The 24,309-nt window shown below is 30.4% G+C and overlaps 2 protein-coding genes across 4 annotated transcripts; one reads left to right on the top strand and one right to left on the bottom strand.

Annotated features, from left to right (window-relative positions):
- Nucleotides 1-12,120: 12,120 nt before the first annotated feature.
- Nucleotides 12,121-15,001, bottom strand: LOC133695242 (glycine-rich protein 2-like). 3 transcript variants are annotated; one of them, XM_062117140.1, is made up of 2 exons: nucleotides 14,081-15,001; nucleotides 12,121-12,790 (listed from the first exon to the last, which is right to left on the bottom strand). In XM_062117140.1, the coding sequence occupies exon 1, from the start codon at nucleotides 14,739-14,741 to the stop codon at nucleotides 14,163-14,165; it is 579 nt and encodes a 192-aa protein (XP_061973124.1). In that variant the 5' UTR covers nucleotides 14,742-15,001; the 3' UTR covers nucleotides 12,121-12,790; nucleotides 14,081-14,162. The 3 variants fall into 3 exon arrangements, with proteins under 3 accessions (XP_061973124.1, XP_061973126.1, XP_061973125.1); XM_062117142.1 differs by having other exon boundaries at nucleotides 12,121-12,458; XM_062117141.1 differs by having other exon boundaries at nucleotides 12,121-12,458; nucleotides 12,558-15,000.
- A 1,963-nt stretch (nucleotides 15,002-16,964) lies between these two features.
- Nucleotides 16,965-18,869, top strand: LOC133694201 (uncharacterized). Its single transcript, XM_062115664.1, has 2 exons — nucleotides 16,965-17,334; nucleotides 18,403-18,869. The coding sequence occupies exons 1-2, from the start codon at nucleotides 17,196-17,198 to the stop codon at nucleotides 18,660-18,662; spliced, it is 399 nt and encodes a 132-aa protein (XP_061971648.1). The 5' UTR covers nucleotides 16,965-17,195; the 3' UTR covers nucleotides 18,663-18,869.
- Nucleotides 18,870-24,309: the final 5,440 nt, after the last annotated feature.

Genomic DNA, 24,309 nt, shown 5'->3' with positions numbered 1-24,309 from the left:
TTTGATTATTAAAAAAAAATCAGCAGCACCTCCCATATACTGGAGACTACCCAAAATTTTTCAAACCTACAAATATTGACAATAGCCACAACCAATTGACCCCATTCAAAAATCTTATATATAACCTAACATCTATACAAAAAACAATTAAAATCAATGGAAATAATTAAACAAATATCATGCAATAATAGAGTAAAATTGAGATAAAATAAATAAATTTATTCATATATATTCAATTACTAATTACAGGGTAAATTCAACAATAAGAATTAAAATTCAACAAAGTATTCAATTATTATGGCAATACAAACAATAAAATATATTGAACAAATTAAAAAAAAAACTACAGACTTTAGGAATGAAAAATGCTTACCTTAATAATGTGTTTATTTCAAGACTTTATCTACATTAAAAAAATACACCAAAACAAAAAACACAACAAAAATAACAATAACTAAAACAAAGAAAAAATATAAAAAATAAAATCATTAAGCAAGTTAAATGGAAATACATACTGTTTAATTTGCTGAAGATTGAACTAGAGATTAAAAGCAAGAAAACAAAAGTTGTGAAGCAAATGAGAGGAAAAAACGAAAACAAGAGAACTCTCAAACGAAGCAAAGGAAAAATGAACTGAATGGGTGATAGGTGGGATTTATATCGCAGTTTTACCGACGAACTATTTAAATAATATTATTTTTAATTATTCCGTCGGTAAATTTTCAAAAGTCCATCAGTAAATTTTGAATTTCGCACTAAAATTTTTAAATGACCCTTCAGGTTTTTCGCAGTCCATTGGTAAGTCTGTCGACCATTACACGCAGTCATAGATGCATTAATACCCGCCCTTTGGAATTCGCACAATTCATCGGTGAGTCTGTCGGTAATTGTGAACTGCAAAGACAAATACCGACAGACTGTCTTTGTCGATATAAATGTCGATGATTATGACATTTGCAATAAATATTTTGCAACTCTCAGTAAAATTCCGACGAACTGTATCCATCTATAGAGACATCGGTGATTGTGGCATTTTCAATAAATATTTTTCAACTTTTTGTAAAATGCCGACGGATACAGTAACTATCGGTATAGATGTCGGTGATTGTGGCATTTCCAGTAAATATTTTGCAACTCTCGATAAAATATCGACGGGCAGTTTCTGTCTGTAGAGACGTCAATGATCATGCATTGTACATGAAAGATTATGTTTGTATTGCCTAGTTATCTTCCTGCAAACACTTAAATTACAAACTGCCCGCACAAAACAATAAAAACAGTTAATAATTATAAAATAAGTATTTCATGTTACAAAACATCATCCATAATATTACATTACAAAAAAATGCTTTACACTTTCCTTAATTCTGATAGTTAGTCAGGATTTTCTTCTTATTCATCGTCAATTGAATCATCATCAGTTCCATCGCAATCTTCAATATGGATATCATCATCATCTTCATCAATATTTGCTTGTCCGTTAAAGCTCAGAACAACATTCAACTCCTCTGGGTCAACATCAACAAGTCAATCAAAGGAGTAACTCGATATGGTTCAACCAACTCTTTAACTTAAAAGACTTCATCTCGCATACATGTGTCTTCGTTCTCATCATGAACAACCTTGACATGACCTTTGGGTTTTCTTTTAAAACGAATAACCAATCAACTCTTGATTGGTCCTTTTTAAATGAAGGGGTGTATATATAATAAACTTGTTGACATTGCTTTGCAAAAATAAAGACATTGTTTACGTTGCAGAGTCTAGCTTTTGAGTTGATTTCGACTAGACCATAGTGAGGATCTACTCTGATTTCTTTGTCAGTGGTGTCATACCAATAGCATTTGAATAAAAACACTATGTTTTTGTTACTGTTTGTGTTAGTATTTGAAATTAAAGTTGGAATTGAAAGTAATAAGACAATACTATTTCAATTACTTTTTGTTGTGTCATCAATCTATCTATGTTTTGAACTATTTGGTGTATTGTTTTGGGGTTGGTCATGTTGTTCTAGGATTAAGGCAACACAAACACCTAAAAGGAGGTGAATTAGGTATGCAAGATAAAACTATAAATTAAAAACTTTTTACCTCATAACATTCAATTCTAAACATTCAACCACATATGGAAGCAATAAACAATATAAATATGATAATTAAATAGTGAGAGTTTGGAGAGATTGCACCAAGATTTATATAAGTTTGGTAAACTGCCACTTCTCTTCTTGAACTTCCATTCAAGAGTTTCACTATCACACACTAGTCTTCTTAATGAGCGAGACCAAACCATTACATGATCTTTTGTGGGTGCAATATCAAACCCAATCCTTTTACGGGTTAGGATCGAACTATTATCCCTAATATTTTTACAGGTTAAAAACTAGAAAACCTTTCACCAATACTTGTTGAAGAATAAGTATTAAACCACTCATAATTTTGACTCAAGAAGACTTTACCAAGTATTTAGAGTGTCACTCACACTTTGCATAATATACTCTTTTAGTAGAGTTAATTGAAATAACAATTCAACTCTTTAGGGGGATTTTATCAATTCACACCTAACCTTGTTTTTAGATGATTACAAGTGAAACAAAGGTATTATATATTGTTTTTGAGAGGGAATATGATTAGATTTTTTTTTCTTAGGAGTTCCACACTTGTTTTTGGCAAGTAAAAGGCTATTTATAAGCTTGTAAAAGAAACTAGCCGTTAGACGCAGTTTTCTGCCCATTGAAAAAATCGGTTAGACTGTTATGAAGAACCTCAAGATTTTTTGGAAGTTTTTCAAAAATGTACTAGCCATTTTGAGAAATGGCTAGACCAATTTAAGAAACAGTTTAATCATTTTGGCTACTACCTTACCGTTTCCAAAACAGTGAGACCGTTTTGGCTATTATCTAGATTTTATTCCATTTTTTATGTTTTGGTCTTTTCTTGATTTTCTTTGGTTTTTATGGGTTTTTTAGGTTGTATGAGTATTATAAGGTGTCGTAAACAAGTCTAGTGTCATTTGGCAAAATCTTGTTACAAATGTTTTATTAGTAAAGTCGATATCGTAATTTCTATATGATTTTTGATCTGGACCTTCGCAAATCCTTTCCTTGCTTGTTTGATGATTTATTGAATGTTGTAAACATGTCTATATCACTGCAAGGGTGTGTGCAACATGTATATATATATACATGGAATATTAACATATCCTTATTTAAATCATTTAAACATGGAATACATTATGATATTAATAATGTGATATGCATATATCAAAACTATATCAAAACAATGTTTTATTATATTCAATGTTTATATTATCATCAAAACATATAATTAATCATTATCATAGCCATAAGGCTAACAAGTCACAAATCAAAACGATTTGTGATTCATTCACCAAAAACTTTAAAGTTGGTAAGAACTTTATATAACTTTTCTTGTTTGTATAAATATACAGTTGGGCGACTCTTCTTTTTTTATTAACTTTTATGTCTCTTTTTTTCCTTTTGACACCCAAAAAAATAAATGACTTGGTGTTTGTAATGTAAAATATGAAAAATTGGTATTTGAACTATATATTTTAAGGTGTTTGAATTTTTATATTGCTTATTTCACTTTTGTCTTAATTGTGTTATACCGTTATTTTCTTGGCTAAAATTGTTTATATATTTAGTTAAAGAATTTCACATATGATTTTATGAGTTTATGATCATATTTTATGATTTAAGTTTACATTGCATGTTCTGTTTCATGTAAAAAAAATGTTTTTGACAACCTTGGTATTACTTATTGGCTGTTAGTCTACAACACCAATTAACCAATGAATCAACCCCCAGGGTTGTGAAACCTTGAGGGAAATAGTACTATGAGAAATAGAAACCCTAATGCCTTACAAGTGTCAAAACCACCATGATAATAAAGGTAAACAAAAAATACAGCAGAGATAAGGAGCAAGGAAAAGAAAAAAAAAGATGTTTAAAAAAAATCTAAAAAATCAACATATTTTTAGAACTAGTAATGTGTTGAGATAATGTAAATAAGCTATTGTACTTGGTGATAGCTAGCTAGAAATCACAAGCACATTTAAAACAAGTCTCATATTAGGTATTGAAGACTCTCTAATGCTTAAGTTAGAAAGACTGTAGGATAAATGAAGCCTTAAAAGTTGTTTAGGTGTTGTAGAAAATGTTGAACAAAACCACACCAACTTGTTAGGAGATAAGGATAGAAAAGGAAAAAATATTATGATACTTGATTTAACATCAATCATTTCGGTTTATAGAGTCTAATTATTGATGGTGCATTGTTGAGAAGAAAAGACTTTGTCATGTTAGTTATTTATTGGGATAAGTATGTCTAGTTATGATAAAAAAAATATAAGCATTAAATGATGAGTACCAATTATATAAAAGGTAGTAAATATTCTTTAGGTTGGGCATATTCCATTCAACCTTGGGTGTTCTTAGGATTAGTGTACTTGGATGCATGACCTTATTAGCTTGGAGGAGTCTCAAACCTATTATGGAGTTTAATGGTTTATAGGCTGGTTGGGTTAATTAGGCTTCTTAAAAGTTGTGCCTTCTTAACTAGGCTCATTGAAAGTCATGTTACCCCACCTAGATCTAATAAAGCTCTTATCTATGCAGTGTAATCGAGCCAAAATATGGTATATGGACTTGGATCTACACCTTAACATATTATCTTTTAGGTTTAGACCATACCTCATGCTTTATTTTCTAGGTATAAACAATGTCTTATGCTCTGTATCTTAGCCTAGTGTTTTAGGCATATATCATGGATCCATCGGTTGCCCTTGAAATCTTTATAGTGTAACCATATAAAGACTTTGTTCATTATTTTTCACATCTAGGTTTATGCGTGATTAGGCTTGTATGTCCAAGATATGATGTTTGTTTCTTTAATTGAGTTGTCATTTTGTTGTTTAAGTGTATTTATAAGTTCATTTATGACCGCGTTTGTGAGGAGTTCAAAAGTCAACATATGAGTGTGTGAAGATGAGCTTAAAGGTTTGGTGATCCTTAGAACTCACGTTGTTAGTTCTAATGTTACCATCTGTCTATGTAATAGGGCACATGAATAATATCTATATATTAATTCAGAGCAATTTTAAAAATTAACTCAACCAAGTCCTTAACATAATATGTATTAGTCTTTTATAGCTCTGATAAATATTCAATATTTAAGAGAGCATCAACTAGAGATATTTTAGAAACAATGCTTTGATGCAATAAGAATCTCATAATTATAACAACTTTATAATTTTCTTTGTAAAGTATTTTTGTCTCGTGAATTTTATCTTTACTATAGATTCATAAATCAAATATTAGATTCATTAATATTATATTATATGATTATTAAAGATACATTAAATCTTTATTAATAATAAATATGTATTTACATGAATATAATAATGTCACGTGTAATCATTGATTGACTACATGGCATATTAAACTAACAATTGCATGATCTCCCTAAGAAGAAACATGTTCAAAAAAGCCAACCCATTAGATCAAGGAACTATAGCCAGCATTTGCCATAAGGAAAATGGCAATATTTATTATTAATGACTGTCATTCAATTGCAACAAACAATCCATTATGAACTTATTAATCTATCATATTGATGATGACTAAGAGGGTGATCATGAAGGTTATGCTTTTAGAATGGATGGAGGATGTAAAAGAAAGAAAAAATGTATAGAAATTTGTTAGTTATAAAGTAGTTATTAATATTTGGTTTATGCTCAAAACTTTTATTAAAAGTTGATATCAAAAAATGAATTTATCAAGATTTATGTAGAATGATGGATGCATTGTTCAAGAAGAAAGTGTATTATGGAAGGATGGAAGGATAATAGAGGTGATTGTGAATATATAGTTAAGCAAAAGAAATGATATGATGTAAAGAAGATTTGTTAGTAATACATCAATCAATATGTGTGTATACGTTTTGTTTTTACAGGCTTTATTTTAAAAATTATGTTTCTAATGTGTTTTTCCAAAATATCAATTATGAAATATAAGTTAATCAAGATTTTTTCACTAATCAAAATGAAACATTTTATATTCAAATGACGTGTCATAAGATAAAAACTAGTTCATTGTCTTGTGCTTTACCGCAGGCCGGGCTAACTTTTTTTAAACCTAAAAAGGAATATTAAGAGTGTGGGGAATTATTTAGAAACATCATTAAACCCATGCAAGCAGGTAACTATTGAAACTTCTCAACTTGGCTCCTTGCCTAACATGAGTTTTCAATTAAACTACATCAGAGTTACCTGATATGAATAAGTTGATTTCATGGGTTCAAAGGTAACCTAATGAATGGTAAAAGTATGACTACGCTTATAAAAAAACTTCAAGATGAAAATATTTTTTAAGTATTGAGACAACGACATATTGAATAACCTCAGTCACGCCGCAACTCAATTCATGAACTCATTTGAGTTTAATAACATGGTTTTTAAAAAAATATTTAATTATATGATAAAAAATAAATGCTCACAATTTGAAGAATCAATCTTAAAATAGATGTTTGTTTGAGACTGTGATAACCCTATACGAAGCTAGAAAAAAAATCACTAGTGAAGTCTACTTCCCAGCCAATCCAACATTGAAAAATGAAATAATAATATAGTTTTTTTAATTATTATTGATATTAATTAAAAGACCAAATTCCCTATAAGATTATGAATAAGCCATTGAAGTCAAGCTTTAAGAGTGGAATTAAAAAAAAAAAAAAACTAGACCTAAGTTAAGTGTTGTTTCGCTTTTAAGGGTATTCTAGTAATTTAACTATGTAAAAAAAATATAAAAACAATAGTAGTAACCTCGATCAACTACGTAATCCCTGGCTTAAAATTGATAAACCAGTGCTAAATATGGTAATTTTCAATCGTGAAATGATAATTAAAAAGAAAAAACTATTACAAATATGCTAAATAAATCCATAAAGATGATCAAAGTGTCAAGCTAAGTGGAAGAATGAGATAAGGAATCTATATATATGTAGGTAAAAAACAATTTGGATTAATGAATCCAATCATAAAATTATGTTAGATAATGAAAATTAGGTAAAAATAATGGATAGATGACATTGATTATGTTTTAGTAAGAGACATGACTATTGAAAGAAAAAAAATCAATAAAATTACCATTGAGAATTAGACTAGCAATATCAAAGTATTTAGGCATAAAACAGTAGAAACAAGTATTGATGGCTAGGTAAATTACATCCAAACAACAAAAAAGAAAGTGAGTAATGGCATTATGGTAAATAAACTAAAACCTCATTCATTTCTTTCTCTTAAGGCCGACAACCAGCATAATAAAGAGAGAGGTTCTTCACATGTTAATTTCTTCTCCAAAACCATATTCATGTCCTTTCAAATGGTGAGATTGAGGGAAAAAATTTTGTGTAATCAATGAAGAAGAAGAAAACACAAAGGAATATAGAGACGATGAGGGATGGTTTTAAGAGTAGAGAGGAAGAGAGAGAAGCTAGAAGTGTGAAGGAAAAAGAAGGAGAAGAATAAGAGTTTGCTAATAAAACCACAAATTGAACTCAAACTTGCTTGTTAAGATGTCCTCTACTATTTATTTCATAGTTCTAATAGTTTTATAAGGAATAAATGAAAAGCCCTCAGATATGTTGATTCTAGGATTCTTGAGAAATGATGGAAAAAAATTGGTGTTTTTAAGTAAATGGGTTAAGTTAGCTTAGGAGAGATGTAAACTAGACATGATTATAAAATAACAAAAAAAAAAAGGAACTTTAGCATTTAAAGCTGGCCAAATTTAGGGGAAGAGGAGGAGTAGAAATTGGTTTAAACTTGTGAAGTTATGTCATGTGTATTAATGAAAAATTATGATATAATGAGTTTTTAGTTAAATGAGTTGGGTATTTGTAACATATGATGGAAGATGATAATTATAAAAGTTAGAAAGAACCTTGCTATATAATTATATTAACAACCAAATAGACATATGGGTTTGATTTTGGAAAAATGAATGAGATATAAAAAAATGAAACAGAATGAAGGAAGAAAATAGAAATTTTGCTAAGGTTAAGGCCGACCACATTTAGGGAGAAAAGGTTCTTTATTGTATATGATTTGACTAATTAAGTTTGTATGTTGTATTATCATTCATGATTAGGAATAATAGTTAAAATAAATTATGAATGTTGGTTGAATGAACAAAAAAAAAAGAGAAGAAAATTTAGTTAGTGTTGCTATTTTTTTGTAATTAGAGAAGTTTGGGAAAAAATTAATGTAAAAAGGCTTGGTATAAAGAAAAATCAATAAATGTGTGGTACCTTATATAAGAACAAGATAATGGCATGGTAAGGATTGTGAAAAATAACTAAAATGAAGTGGCAAAAAAAATGTTAGGTGGGTAAGGTTAATGAGAAAAATTGGTAATTATAAGATGTTAAGAACCAATGAAATTTTAAAGACATGAAATACGGAGTTATATATATATATATATATATATATATATATATATATATATATATATATATATATATATATATATATATTCTTTTATAGAAGCACATTTGTCAAGAGGACTAGATAAGTGCTCGACACCTTGTCCTTTTAAATTTAGTGCAACTTTATTTATAATTTTGAGATTTTTATATCATGTTATAGTCATGAAATGGAATGAGAATGATTGGATTGTGTTTCTGGAATGAAAGAATGAATTATGCCTTCAGGATAAGGAATGATATCAAATGAATTATGCCTTTATGACGGGATATTAGAATTCCAAGAATGGATTGTCTCCGGGGCAGGATAATAGAATTTCAAGAAAGGATTGCTTTTGGAGCAGGATAATATAATTTCAAAAATAAATTTCTTTCAAGGCGGGATAATAGGTGAAATATGAGAATTGTTGTAAGGGTCGCTCTCTTTTTTTTTTTTAATTAATTGATTGTTCGTGTAATGAATGTGAAGAAAATTATATCCATTATGTACAAACTGTTCATAACAAGAAAATACATTATATGAATATCGCATATAGGGCAGGAAAATATTATTAAGTGAAAACTTGCCATCGAGAAGGGAAAATAATATGAAAGGAATATGTTTTTATGACAAGAATATTAATGTGTGAGATTTGAATAGACAATAATGGCAAATTCAATAAGTAAGATTTGAATTAACTGTAACGGAAAAATTAATAAATGAAATTCAAATTGACCGCAACAACGCAACGACAGGATTAATGTATGGAAATTAAATCAACCGTGAAGATGGGATATCTGTGTAAAACTTTATATTGGTTGCAACAACAGGCCTAATATGCAAAATTTTAAATGGATCATAATGGCATGGTTATTATGCTTTGCACTCTGAATTATAAGTATATTAAATTAAGGGAGGAATATGAATGGTGCAAAATAAAAACTATGAATTGTCGAGATGAGTCGATTAGTGTATGAATAATGAATAGTATAAGTTATAAATATGGGGTTAATTAATGAAGGTTGATTAATACAAATTAAGGCCCCAAATATTGAAATGGATCGTTGAATATGGCTGACTTAAATTATGAGTTATGGATATGGAATTTTCGAGGGATATATATTAATTAAATGAGCACTTAAGACTGTTGAAATAGAATCATAAGATGTCAAGATGAAAAAGAGTAAATAAACATAATTGTCGTAAAGCATGTACTATGAGTACCAAAATATATTGATGAATATATATGATGTAGAATATGAGTTTTGAATATGGAAATAAATCAAATGAACTCAAGAATATGACTAAAATATGAGATAAATAAATAATGAGTTTAATGAGTCCAGAAATATAACTAAAGCACAAGTCATAAGCATCTATTTGGATTAATAAATCCAAACTCATTAATAAGTTAAAATACATAGATTGGGTAGTGATATTGATCAATTTTAGTATAAAGTGTGATCATTGGATGAAATAAATTAACATGGTAGTGTATGCTTTGAAAAGTAAGATAAATATTATGAATAAATATGAGAAATTTTTTATTTTAAGTTTCTTAGAATGAAGAATGGTAAGGATATATTATATTTGTAATCTAAACGAGTTAATGTTGATGCAAGTATCAACAAGACTAACATGATGGGATAAGATTTAGGGGTTCCACCAGAGGATATAATGGCAGGAAAAGAAAAAGAAAATTTTATGTAAACAAAGAATAGCGTAAATACACTCATAAAAGGTTGTCCATATTTGAGATTGTCATTATAGTCATAGTTATATTTTGGTAACAATTTTGTACATGTATAGTTTTATATTGATGTGTTTGTTTATACAACTAAGAAAAAGTTATTGAAATAAATAAATGCAAATATACTTCTTGTGTGTGCTATTTATTATGGAATTTTGTAGGTACATTCTTTTTTACACTTTAATAATGATACCAAATGTTTACTTGCTTAGTTTTTTTTGTATTAAATGAACCTTTGTATTAGTTGATGATGTGATGTGGATACAAATTGATTATACCAAAGTATTGCAAAAATCTTTTGGAAGATGGATATTATGTAATTTTAGGGTTGCATCATAAATAAAAAATAATAATAATTTTTGGATAAAGATAAAAAAAATTATCACATTCTTTATGTTCAAGATATTATCAAAATAATAATTGTATAAAAGGTTCGAATGTCACAAACTAAAAAATAGTTAATTCATAGTAATTGAAGAAGGATGCGTGTAAAAGTTTTTGTATGACAAAATAGTAAACTATTTCAATCCATATTAATTGATCCAGACGAATCCTTTAAACCTGAGTTAATATTTCATATTCGCAACCCATGAAATCACAAACTTGGATTCAATTAAGAAATTTAATTCTCAACCAATTTAATGTTAAATAATGAAATTAAAAAAAAATCGCATTTTGAAAAACTAAAGCAAAACAAAAAAAAAGTAATAAAAAGAATAAGCATCAAATATAAAAAAGGAAAAAAAATGGAGGGTTAAATTGAGAAAAAAAATATTAAAAAACTATCTTAAATTAAAAAAAAAACAAAAATCAAAAGAGTAAGGACCAAATTTGACAGATTAATAAATTAAAAGATGATGAAATTAAAAACAAAATCAAATTTTAGAAATTAATTAAAAAACAAATTGGAATAAAAAAAAAGAAGGGATAAAATTAAAAAAAAAAAACAAACAAACAAACTTGAAGGGCTAATCTGCAAATTTAGAGAGCTAGGCATGAGTTTATAGGAGGAAAGAGAAAAGAAGAAAAAAAAAAAAAAGATCGTCAGCACTGCATCAAAGATCCGTTGACCACACGCACCACACAACGAGGAAATGAAAGTTGAGACAATTGAATAACACGGTAAAAGAATGGTTTGGACCACCATCGACAGTTGAACATGCCATTTGAAGGTAGTGAAGCAACTCACGCCTGCAACGCACACATTAATAATTATTTTTATTTTTTATGAATGAAAATACCACATTACCTCTAGTACAAAAAACAATTATTAAAAAAACACCATTGTGAATCAAAAAATAAACCTCTTTAGTCAAGCTTTTAAAATTTTGACATAATGAGTAAGGGGATCATTACACTATAAAAACAAAATTGCGATACCAAAAAGCTCTAAGACCATAATTAAATGTTGTTTTTCTTCCAAGAGAAGTAAAGCGATTTTACTGTAAAAATATGAAAAGATTAAGATGCCCAAGCAATTCTAGAATAAAAAATGAACAAAGCGAAAAAGATATTGTATCCTTAAAGATGGTTCTTCGTGTTATTCTTAGACGTAAAATTACAAATTCATTATTAAATCAAGGCATACATAACATAGGTTTTTTGTTTTTATAACTAGCAAGCCTCCCATACGTATTTCATTTTGTTTTGGATGGATGATATGAAGCTCATAGTCAAAAAAACGATTATACCTACTATCTGATAAACGACTTTCCATTCGTTCTATCGCAATGAATAAGGAATTCTGGCGTGAATTAGCTGTTCGTTGGCATGGTTCTAGTTTTTTGCCTCTTGGTAACTGTTCGTTATTTATTTTTCCATTTATGCCTCAGTTACCTCAATTGCAATTTCTCTATGTATTTACACAGATTAATAAAGAGGCTAAAAAAAGTACCAATTCCTTTTCTTTTCGCATATCAATGCTCTATGGCTACGCGATCCTCCTCAAACATTCTAAAGTTAACTTTGACGTATCCGCTCATTTACATGTAAATTGCATGCTGGATAAGTACATGTGAATCTACAAAGCTCAAATTACTCAAACTAGAGCAAAACAAGTGAAGATAAAAGTATGTAAAACCTTAGCATCTTGAAGACCTTGATATGAGGGAATTCTCTGAATATATGATCTCCAGGTTTTCTATGACAATAGAAAATCAAGTTGCCCCTGGTTAGACATGTAGAAGAACTGAACTGGCAACATGACGTGGCATAACCAGAAAGATTTCTGAAAAATCAACTCAGGACAGGAAGATCAGATACATATCCGTGAGAGCTAGAAGATTCATCACAGAGTAACTTAATCAATGAAAAGCAAGAACCATACAATTATAGCCAACGATCAACAAAAATACCCAGTGAGCCCAAAAGAGCCAAGGAGTTCTTTAATGGAGTGGAGATGACATGCTAGGCATGCTACTAACTTGGGGATTTCTTCAAAGATAACCAACCAGGACAGGCCTGCATGCTAAGTTGCTAACCATTAACCAAGGTTCCTCCCAAGAAAAATTATGGGGAGTGGAAGAAGAGAAATTAGGATCCGCCATACCCGTTACAGATCTATAAAACAACATCAAAACTTTGGAACATGCTGCTCATATGTCAATCCTTGCATGAATCGTCATTTAAAGAAACATCATCCTAGTGTTTCATACAAAGCATAATGCACATTTCATCCAAAGTCCAAACACTCAGATATCATAGAACTTGATATTTGTATATCAATAACACAACAAATCACCAAAAACAAAAAAGAAGGCAAAGAAACATAAGATTAGTAGCATTTTTTTTTTATTTGTCTTGGAGAAGATTTCATTAATAAGACACCAAGTGGCTATATAACTTATAATATAGATCTAACAAGATCATGCTCAATAGAAGAGCTTTCTAAATAATCGCCCAAAATAAAAGAGAAATGGCTTTCACAAATTGGCAGGACTGTTAAGTCCTGCCTTCTTAGAAACCAGCTGCCACTTAGAGAATTTAAAGGAAGTAAACTTTAGAACTTGCATGCAACATTAAATAGCAAGCCATCCTTCGCTGTTTGAGTTATTACTGTTGCAAGATGTTACAGCTCAGAAAGAATACATAAACCCCTTATCATTATGCATTTCTTTTGTAATAATTGCATCAGATCATTCTTTCTTTTTGTTTTCAATAATCAGTCATACAATTTTGTGAAAAGATAAAGACCACAGACAACAAAACTGTGGATATATATCATGGAGCCAAAACAGGAGATGGATAAGGCCACGCACAAGACCCTTCAAGGAGTGGCCGGTCTGGCCCCAAAGGATTCCAATCTTAACAAATACAATTTCAACCTTTCATAGGCTAACAAACTTCAGATAAGATTACAAGAATTCTAGCCATAGATTAAAGGGAATATATATATACACACCCATTCATATGAAATTCTTGGTATTAAGATAAATATTGCTATCTTATCCACATATAAAACTGAATGAAACCGAAAAATGCAAAAAAGCATGCCATCACTTTCAAATAGTGGCTAGCACATTCATGACCCAATCTTGATAATATCTATTCAGCTTTGAAATTAAAGTTTACTTAGACCTGAGCAACATTACCAAATTTACTAATATCATAACAATTTAAGTAAGTGTAGAAAAAATAATTAATCTCATATAAAACAGGTAAAATGTAATCAGTTTCATGTTAAACAATAACCGATGAAAAAGAAAAGGAAGTATATCTTATGCAAACAATCGCCAACAATAACAAATTATAATAAAAAATAAAAAACAATTAGAACAGAAAGCGATTCTGCTCCATCTTCTATGCTGGTTTGCATCCTTAAAAAAAAAAGGAGAGAAGCAATCACCAAACCTTGAAAATGCAACAATCCACAAAAGAATTATTAACAACCACCGCGCTCGTGTCATCATTAACTGAAACCACTCACATTCTCTCACTTGTTATCAGTATTAGGACAGTCTCTCGCAAAATGCCCTTCCTCTCCACAATTGTAGCATCCTCCACCTCTACCTCCACCACCACCACCACCAGCAGAATATCCTCTGCCTCCACCGCCAACATATATCCCACCACCACCGCTACCCTGATAACAATCCCTCGCTAAATGACCGGACCGTCCGCAATTAAAACAAGCACCACCGCCACCACCCCCTCCAGCGCCATATCCTCCGCCTCCATATCCTCCCCCACTTGAACGGCCGCCTCTTCCAAAACCGCCGCCGTCTCGTCCTCTTCCGCCGTAGTACCCCCTCCCGCCACCGCGGCCTCCACGAGGAGGACGGCGAGATCTGGACACGCCTACGACATCAACGGCCTTGCTGCGGCCGTCTTCACTTGAATCAACGGAGAACTCCACAGGCTGTCCGTCGGAGAGGGTACGGAAGCCGTCGGACTGGATCGAGGTCTGGTGGACAAACAGATCCTCGCCGCCGTCATCGGGAGCTATGAAGCCAAAACCTTTCTGTGCACTGAACCACTTGACGGTGCCAGTGGATCTCTTGGTCTCAGCCATTGAAATGAGCTTCTAGAAGAACCTAGAAGGTTCTGGAGTTGGTTTCAGTTTGTCAATGGCTTAACGCAGTGTTTGCGTGAGTGTGGTCTGGCGTGTGTGCCTGGTGTTAATGAGTGTCAGAGTTCAGGGAGGTTTTGAGTTTGTTAGGCGGGGGACCAGTGGATGAGAGATCGGATGGTGTGGAGTGGATTAGATTGGTATCGTACGGTTGTTAAGGATTTAGCGGTTTATCCCATTTATGTTTGACTACTCATATCAGGGTCATTTATTTCTATCCGTTTGTGCCTGTTTCTGTTTGCGTGTAGTGAAACATCAAAAATAGCCCCCAATTATATACAGAGAGTCGATTTTGATTCAAGTATCAATTTTTTTTAATTAAATGTATTGTTTTCCTATGTCTTCTTGTTGTTTTGAAACTAATAGAATTATTTGAAAGTAACATTTGGTATATACATAATTTCACTTTCAAATTCTAAAATATATCATGCAAATGCTTTGTTTAAACCCTCACATAAGCCTTTAAAGGTAGAATGCAACTTATCTCTCTTTTTTTACCCAAACAAGCCTTTAAAAAAGATAAATCTTGCTTAAAATAAGCTCAAATAAAATCAAATAATTCGATGATAAATAGCATGCACTGGATCCTTGGCACATGCTAAACCACGAGCCAGATTATTTTTTTTAAATGTAAGAAAAAAATATGAGGTCATCAAAGACATGTTTTCTAAAACTAAAGCAAAAGAGTAATGAATACAAAACCCGATGTATTTAAATGAAACATTTTTTAGCTATTAAGTTAGTGACATATTAGACGATATATTTTTTAAAAAAATATTAAGATGGCGATATATTATATTGATTTAAACCAACCTCGGCTAACCTGCAAAACTTGCAACTTGAATAATGAGATAATGATAGCCTTATGAAAAGCAAATCGAGGCAAACTATAAAGCCCTTGTTATCGCAAAGAAATATTATTTGGTTGATGTTGCATATCTAAATAGGTATAAATATTTAAATCTATATAAATGTGAAAGATATCACTAGCAATGTTTTCAGCATTGAGAGTAATTAAGAAGTTAGGAAGAAGTATTTAATTGTGCAAACTCATCACTATACAATGTGATAGAACTGAAGTGTGGAAAAGTAGATGGAGATTTTTACAAAATACACTTGTGTATTTGTACAAAATGCAAGTTCAGATTGTAATCACATCAATGACACTACATCACTACATTAGAAAAGAAGTGCAAATAGTATTTGTAGAATTTGATCGTCATCTTAATTTTATTCTCGATGATTTTTTAGCCGGTGTCGTTCCATTATCAAATATCCATGGATACCAAAGACCTTCTCGAATAAATTATATACATAATAGAATTGTAAATAGTTTAATAGGCCAATAAAAATATGAATTTAATAAAGGATTGTTCTTTTTATAATGTATTAATAATTCAATGCAAAATAATATAATTTAAAACTATAAACTTACTTGATATTATTAGTTGTCATTTTATTATCAAAATCACTTTTAAAAACAGTTTTAACTAAATACCTTTGAATTACTTTTTATTCAACAATAATTTCAACTATAGTTTTAACCAGAAATGTATTCTATCCAACTAACTACAACTAATAATGACTTTTCTAAATTTTTTTTTAAAACCATAACAATAAAAACTATCATAATATTAAAATTTAAATATATATTTTCACGTTACAAAAATTCATGCCACAAGTGAATAATTCAATAATGGTTAAAGAGAAAACTATGTTTTTCCCTAAATTTATATATCAATATTTTAAAATATTTTTAGTTTTCAAAAAGTTCGCTAATACTAAGATCGTCTTTTTAGCTATTCCTTTTTAGGTTCTTCATTATTCTTTGGAGATGTCACCACACAATGTAGGAATTGATGTGATAAAATGAGTTTTTTAAATTAAAAAAAAAAAAAGAAGGAAAAAAGAGCTTTGCAAGCTATTTAAATGATTGGGGGAACACATCGGAACCTCTTAAAACCAACCACATAGATTAGAGTATAGAAGTTCAGACTACAAGGATGGAGTTGGAACATTCTTGAATCTACAAGGTTAAAAAGGAAATTTTACCCGTGACTAAACCTTCTCAACGGGAAAGGCGCCAAATCATTGTTTTGGGCCGTGGAGCTAAAAACGACATGTCGTTAGATGGTTCCCTCTAATCTAATGCATCCACTTGGCAAAAACAGAGATGTTCTAGAGACTTCGACTTCTGTCCAGAACCTACCACTCTTTCTAATACCCCTCTCCCACGCCATGTGAATTCCTCATCCAATCTCCATCCCTGAAAAATCGAATCATGTTCTTCTCCCCCTGTCTTGTCTAACATTGTTGTTTGATTTTGTATTTCGGCAAAGAAATAATTAAAAAGAAATCTAGAATCATAGCTGGTGGTGAATCCTGATCGGTGGAGTGATGTCTGCGTACGAGAACGTGATAGGGGGGAGGCTGAAGCTGAAGGGTAAAGCACTGGACGTGAAAGCAGGTGGCATTATCAAGAAGAAGAAGAATCTCCGTTACAAGAAGCATCATTATCAAGATCAATCTGCAGCAGGTTTTTGTTTCATGTCTTCTTCTTCTTTACATTGATATTTGTTGGTAACTATGATGTTTTTCTTTTTTATTGGATACTCTCATGTAGACTATGCACGACGAATGATGAGTTAAATTAGGTGGTCTTTCTAGCAATTGGTAATGTTGGAATTGCGCCGCTATCTCCTAGTTATGAAGGCATTTCTGATTGGTAAAAGGCTTGAAGAAGGGCATTTGTTTTAAGGTGGAATTCGCTGAACTTTTGACTTGAGAAATGCAAGTTTGATTTTCAAAAGTTTAAAGAATAGCGAGTTGAAACAAGAGGATATATTCAAGAGTTGAAGGTGATGTGGGATGACTATTGCTCGATTTCATTGGGCAGCGGGGATTAGTATTCAGAACAACACTGTAGGATTTGAATGTAATGTGGCATGGTGGGAGCACTGATTATTTGACATTTATCTTCTAAACTCTCATGGATAAGATTTTTGGGTGTAAGAACACAGAGGGTTGAGTTCATGTTTGAGATGGACTGAGCCAGCTCCAAAATTGACAGGAGTCGAGGGAATAGCCTTTCGAGACATTCCCCGGTTTGGAGTTGCAGTATTATCTGAGTAATTGCTGGGAAATAATTATAAAAAATCTTTGCTGATCGGAAAATGGTTCAGTCCCGACTACATCTCCAATGTAATTTACAGACTAATTCCTTAGGGCTCATTTAATCTTCATGTGAGTAGATAATGAGATATATGTTTTCCATATTGATGCCCCACTTGCTGATCCATCCAGAGTTCACAATTGGATTTGCTGCCTGGTCTTCATAAAAAATCAGTGATGATAGAGCGAGGATGGAGAAAGAAAGCTAATTGCTTCCATTGCGAGTGCGTGGGAGCTGAGAGAAAGGGAAGCGAAGAGGGAGAGAGAATGGAAGGGGGGGTGTTACTATAGTTTTATGCAGTGACTGTCTATGATGTCATAATGCTTTCTACAGTTTCTTCATTAAATCATTCATTGTTTTCAGTTAATATTTCCTTGATTCATGAATTATTGGTTTTAACTAACAAAATGTCTTCATTTTAGAGGTTGTCAGATGGAAATACAGCATTAGCAACAGATCATGCTGGGGATATGAACGAGACAGACAAATGTGATGAACAAGGGCAGACTGCAAAGTATGATGATCATCTTACACCAGCTGAGAAGCGATATCTCCAGCAGTGGGAGAGAATCGATACCCAAAGGATGGTTAAGATGGCCAGCAAATCTCACCGTGATCGGATTCAGGAGTTCAATCAATATCTGGCTAACCTAAGCGAGCATTATGACATTCCTAAGGTGGGGCCTGGTTAGTTTGTTTCTCCAATTTGTCAGTCAGTTTTATACACTAGTTCAAAGGATTGAGAACAATGAGTTTTAAACGTTTAAAGCCATGCATATTGATTGAAAGCATGACATGTCTAGATTTGTATGTTTTAAGTTCATTGACAGTTTGGTCTCTGTGTATTTAAATTATGAATTCTGCAACTAAGTTTAATGGACAGATTTGATGTCTTACCAGTTGGATCTTTGCCTCTGTAGAACTCCCAAAAATTCTAGTAAACTGTGGATAATATTCCAACTAGTAAAAATAATTGAATGGTTTCCAAATTTCTTATCTATGGTGATTATACATGTAAGGTGTGTCTGGAATGAGACAAGTGATCTGCAGCGGTGATTGGGAATTCAGGCTTTCCGATATTCACTTAACAGGATCTAAGAGGATGTTCTAGTTCATCTAGCATTAGGAATTCTCCTTTTCAGTTATGTATTAATTATGTTTGTGGCTTAGACTTAGAGTATAGTCCCTTTAATGAATTTATCGATATATTTTTACTTCATGGTATGAAGAGATTTTTGCTTCATTTTTGCCCGTGGTACGAGCTTCTAGTCGAACGGCTCGAACCATGTAAATCAGGCTTGGAGTGGAATCACTTCTCTTCCGGTAGCAAACAAAGCCGTCAGCTGCCCAAACAAAGATATTAGATTATAACCGATCCGAGGCTAGAAAGCCCAGTAACATCATTGGAAAGAAGTGGTCTCCTTAACGGCTTTCGACCCCTACCTAGCTTTCCTTGGATCCGATTACCTAAAAATCATTAATTCATAAATTTAGAGAAAAAACTATAAAAAAAAACATTAATTTTTTTTAAAATAAAAAAAAGAGCAAAGGCTAGGTGTTGTTAGGTTTGGTAAGTCAAGCCAGCCTGCATGGTTTATTTTGTCAGGACTCATGCAATTGGATCTTTATTTATTTATTTTTTATCGTTTGCCATAAAGTTTTTTGAAAAAAAATTAAACGACATGTCATCTGATTTATCTAGATATCGGTCATTATGGTTGTCAGAAAATTAAGGTTTAAGTTTTTTTATTTAAAACCTTTTTTCAATCCATTTTTGACCAAAAACTCATATAAAATATCATACAAATCATGATAAACCTATCTATAGCCTTAAAAAAAATCCAAAAAACCACCTCAAAAATCAAAATCAACTCTAATCCAAAAATAATCACAAATTTGTTTTTTCACGAGCTTTAAAGGTAAAAAAAACACTTAATATGAACTCCCTTGTCAATTGAACAATTTGACACAAATATCTTTTGTTTTTGTTGTCTAAATTAGTGTTAGTAATACTTTTTTCTCTCTACTCGGAATTTAGTGATTTCTCTCTCTCCCCCCTCTCTCAACCAATGACCAAAAATAACAAAAATAAATTTTTTATACTAAAATTGAATTGAGAAAATATTAAGGTACTGAAATTATATAATTTACATGATTTTTAAAGTTCAAGGATTAAAGTGTATTTTTTTTGCGAAACTTATGGTATGTCATCTATGTTTAACATCTTTTTCATTTAGATCTCTTATTTCAATCCTATCTTTTCATAAAAAATCAAAATCAAGTGGTCTTTAATTAGAACTAAATCGCAAAAGAAATATTTAAGGATCGAATTGAAAAAACATAAAATTTTATACAGTCCATCCACTGTAATGTGTGAGAGAATAAACAGTGAAGTCTTACACAGTAAAAAACCACAACCACCACCACCACCACCATTATTATTATTATAACAAACATTACTACTACTATTATTTTTATCATCATCATCATTAAATTTTTTTGTATTATAATTATCATCATAAATAATAATATTATTTTCATTACTTTTTTTATTTTCATTACCATTATTACTATTACTATTATTATTTTTATATTACTATCACTATCATAATCCTCATCATCATTATTACTGTCATTATTATTATTATTGAAAAAATAAAAATCATGAACTTGATTTGAAGGGCATAGTTAAAAAATATCAAAACTTTAACAAAAAGACCAAGAAAAACAATAAAAAATCAAAAAAAGATAGACTATATTGAAATCACTATTATTATCATTGAAAAAACCAAAATCATGAACTTAATTTGAAAGCCATGAAAATTTTGTTAAAAGAGCAAAAGGACAAAAAACAAAAATAAAAGCAGAAGGACCGAATTGAAAATCATTATATATACAAATTTGGGTTAAATTGAAAACACATAAAACTTTAACAAAATGAAAAACGATAAAATTTTAAAAATAAAACTAATAGGACTGAATCTGAAATACCAATAACATAATGACCATAATGTATTTATTTAAAGGTAAAAAAAGGGTCACGGTCAATAAACTAGGAATACTTGGACTACATGCGCCACCAAGAATGAAAAAGGAGATGGCGGGAAATCAAACTATACGACAAAATCTTATTTTTTATCATTGAAAGACATCGCACACATCACTCAAAAGACATGACATCTCCCACTCACCGTGCACTCGTCAATAGCATTTCTAATTAAAAATATTATTTTAATAATAAATTACAACACTACCTCATGCAAACCAACAATTAAAAAAAAAACCAAAACACTCTAATACCCCCGACCCCAGTGTATTAAATATCTTGGATTTAATGGTACATTTGTAATTTAACTATATATAAGAAACTAAAAAAATACCTTTATACCCCTATTCAAAAAAATTGATTTTTTTTACTCTTGGAGGTACTTTTATATTTTACTATTCATAAAAAATATTGTATAGACAAAGGTATTCTCACACAAATCAATAATGATGAATGACCCGAATGAAAATACCATAATATCCCTTAATCAAAGACAAGCATATTTTTTTGCCAAGGTCATCGACGTGGAGTACTATTGTAGTGAATAATGAAGTGAGTTTATACCCACAATGATTTTTTAATGCATTTTAATATATTTTTTATACTTACCTAAACGTCCCCAATTTTCCAGAAAAAAAGAAAGACATATCATTCCATGAATTACCTAGGGATTTTTTTCCAAGAATTTCAAGGCAATTAATTAATTCAAACTATAATAATAATATTCAAACATTTAGTTTACCACAAATTCCAAACATTAATAAGTATAGCACTTAACCAGCTTACTTAATTTATACATTTAATATGTTCCAATTCACTCCTAGTTCAAAAGATAATTACATCATCCACACGACATCTCAAAATTTCATTTTCTTGATTGAATAAATTTAGATCATAGGACTCTCAATTTCTTTTTAATTTTTTTTTGTAATTTTCATTGCGTATAAATGTTTTAGAAAACCAATATTATGCAAATGTATAAGATTGTTTGTTGTGTAAAATTGTTTGATCCAGCATCTCTCTTTTACCCTCAGTTATATCCTGATTTTGCAGGGCATGGGGATATTAATATTAGTCTGGGTTGAGAAAACCTTCAAATTTGAAAAACTGAAGATTCTTTTTTTTTAATATATATATATATATATATATATATATATATATATATATATATATATATATATAATACTTTCTCTGTATTACTTACTGCACGCAATAATTCGAGGCCAATTCCAAGGTTTGATTCTCGGGCTGAATTTGAGTGAATTCAGCTCACTGCTTACCATGGGCAAAAGCCATGCTAGAGCCCATCTTGTGCATAGCTGGGGCCTGAACCGAGCCACTTTGTGAAAAAATGATGCATTCAGCTCAACGCAGCGTGCAGATCATCAACATGTTTTTATCAAAATGTGGCTTGACGAGCAAGGTTGTTTGCAAGCGCCACGCTGCAGCCAGTGGTGCCTCTTTCTCTTGCCTGAACTCCGTTCAGAGAATCGTAGGATCAGCTTGGGATTGAGATAAGGACCCAAGAGATGCCATGCCAAGGAAGTTCAATTTTCACTGGCTTAGGTTGCTTGTGGGTCGCTAACCATGCAAGTAGCCATCGACTTTGTTAGTTCACGTCACATGTCTTTTTGATCACGACATGAGGGGTGGAGGTTTTTTTCTTTCTTTTTTTTTTTTTTTTCCGTGTTGGTCCGCTTGGAATATAATTTTAAAGAAGCTAAAGGCGAGTTCGCAAAGAGAGGCAAAATATCACTATATCTACGGTCTGTATTTGTGTTGATCTGTGATGGCTAAAAAATTGTCTACGGATGTTTAACAATATAATTACGCACATCACGTTGATATTCCGGGGATTACAGGCTTTGTGGAATCTCTGGTTTATTTTTGTATTTTAAAAATATTTTTTAAAAAAATTAATTTTTTTATATTTTATATTTTAAATTAATTTATATTTAATTTTTTTATATTTTAATATATTGATATCAAAAATAACTTTTTTAAAAATAAAAAATATGTTATTTTAATATATTTCTAAATAAAAAATACTTTAAAAAATAATGCTACTACACTTTCAAACACTTACTAAAAAAACTGATATAAGCATTTTTTTTCTTTTCAAGGTAATAAATTAAGAATTCTTTTTATCATAGCTACAAAATAATTATTTAAGTTTTGATGTAAGGAGATAACTTTTTACTGTAGTTTTCTGTTTTTAAGCAAGTAAATGCTTTTAAGAGTCCATAATTTGCGAACACAAAAATATAGGAAGAATCTCAAAATTATGAGCATATAATTGCATCATTTCCCCCCTACAGAATGCATTATTAATAATAATAAAAAAGAAATGGAGTTTTTACTGTAATCATCTCACATAATACTATTTATTAAATAATATTTTTTTATTTTTAATTCAATCATTTAACATTAAATTTATTAAAAATTATACTTTATAATTTTTTCAATTTCTTATTTAAGAGGTTATCTTAAATTTATAACCTAAAATGCAGGTTTAATAAGAATTCAGTTATTTTTTCTAATTAACTTTTTTTTTTCAATTTCATCATTTGACTTTTAGTTCATTTGGCATTAGTATTCAATATTTTTTTTTTCTGTTTAGTATGAGGTTATTCACATTTCATAATTGGGATCACAAGTTTGGCGGTTAATCCTAGTTGACTTAAGTCGTTTTTTTTTAATTTTATCTATCAACACTAAGCTGATTGAAAATTGAGCTTTAAAATTTATTTTAATTTACTTTTTATTAGGTTATTATAGTTTCATGATCTAAGTTACAGATTTGATAGGTTAACCGGTTTGACTAGGGTTATCTTTTTTAGTTTTTTTTTTAATTTTTTTTTTCATGTTATATCCTTCAACATTGCATTTATTGGAAATTAATTTTTATAATTTGTTTTGATTTTTTTTCTATTGAGTTATTATGATCTTTAGATTAGGTTAGCTCAAATTAATTGAAATCGATCCAATATGTTATCGTTTTAATGTTTACTAAAAAAATCTTATTTTAAATATTTATTTTGAGTTAAATTATATTTTTAGTGACTATCAAAATTATATTTTGATCTATCAAAGTAATTGAGTCATTTTAAATTAATTCTTACACTATTTAAATTTTTTTATTAAAAAAATATTAGCAATATTTAGTTATTTTTTTATGTTAAAAAAAACTAATCCTACCGAATGATCTAGTATTTCTAAAAAAAGAGAGGAGTAACTTCATTTAATAAATCGGCTCGGAATTCACGTGTCGTATCCTAGAACAATGAGCTCTT

The sequence above is a fragment of the Populus nigra genome, chromosome 5 (genome assembly GCF_951802175.1).
Source record: "Populus nigra chromosome 5, ddPopNigr1.1, whole genome shotgun sequence".
Taxonomy (NCBI): domain Eukaryota; kingdom Viridiplantae; phylum Streptophyta; class Magnoliopsida; order Malpighiales; family Salicaceae; genus Populus; species Populus nigra.
This window is presented reverse-complemented; position numbering and strand designations above follow the sequence as displayed.

What these genes read in the sequence shown, in the direction of transcription:
- LOC133695242 (XM_062117140.1), bottom strand. Translation starts at nt 14,741, where the DNA reads ATGGCTGAGACCAAGAGATCCACTGGCACCGTCAAGTGGTTCAGTGCA.
- LOC133694201 (XM_062115664.1), top strand. Translation starts at nt 17,196, where the DNA reads ATGTCTGCGTACGAGAACGTGATAGGGGGGAGGCTGAAGCTGAAGGGT. An exon ending in TCAAGATCAATCTGCAGCAG is followed by an intron (nt 17,335 to 18,402) that starts GTTTTTGTTTCA and finishes AGAGGTTGTCAG; the next exon opens with ATGGAAATACAGCATTAGCA.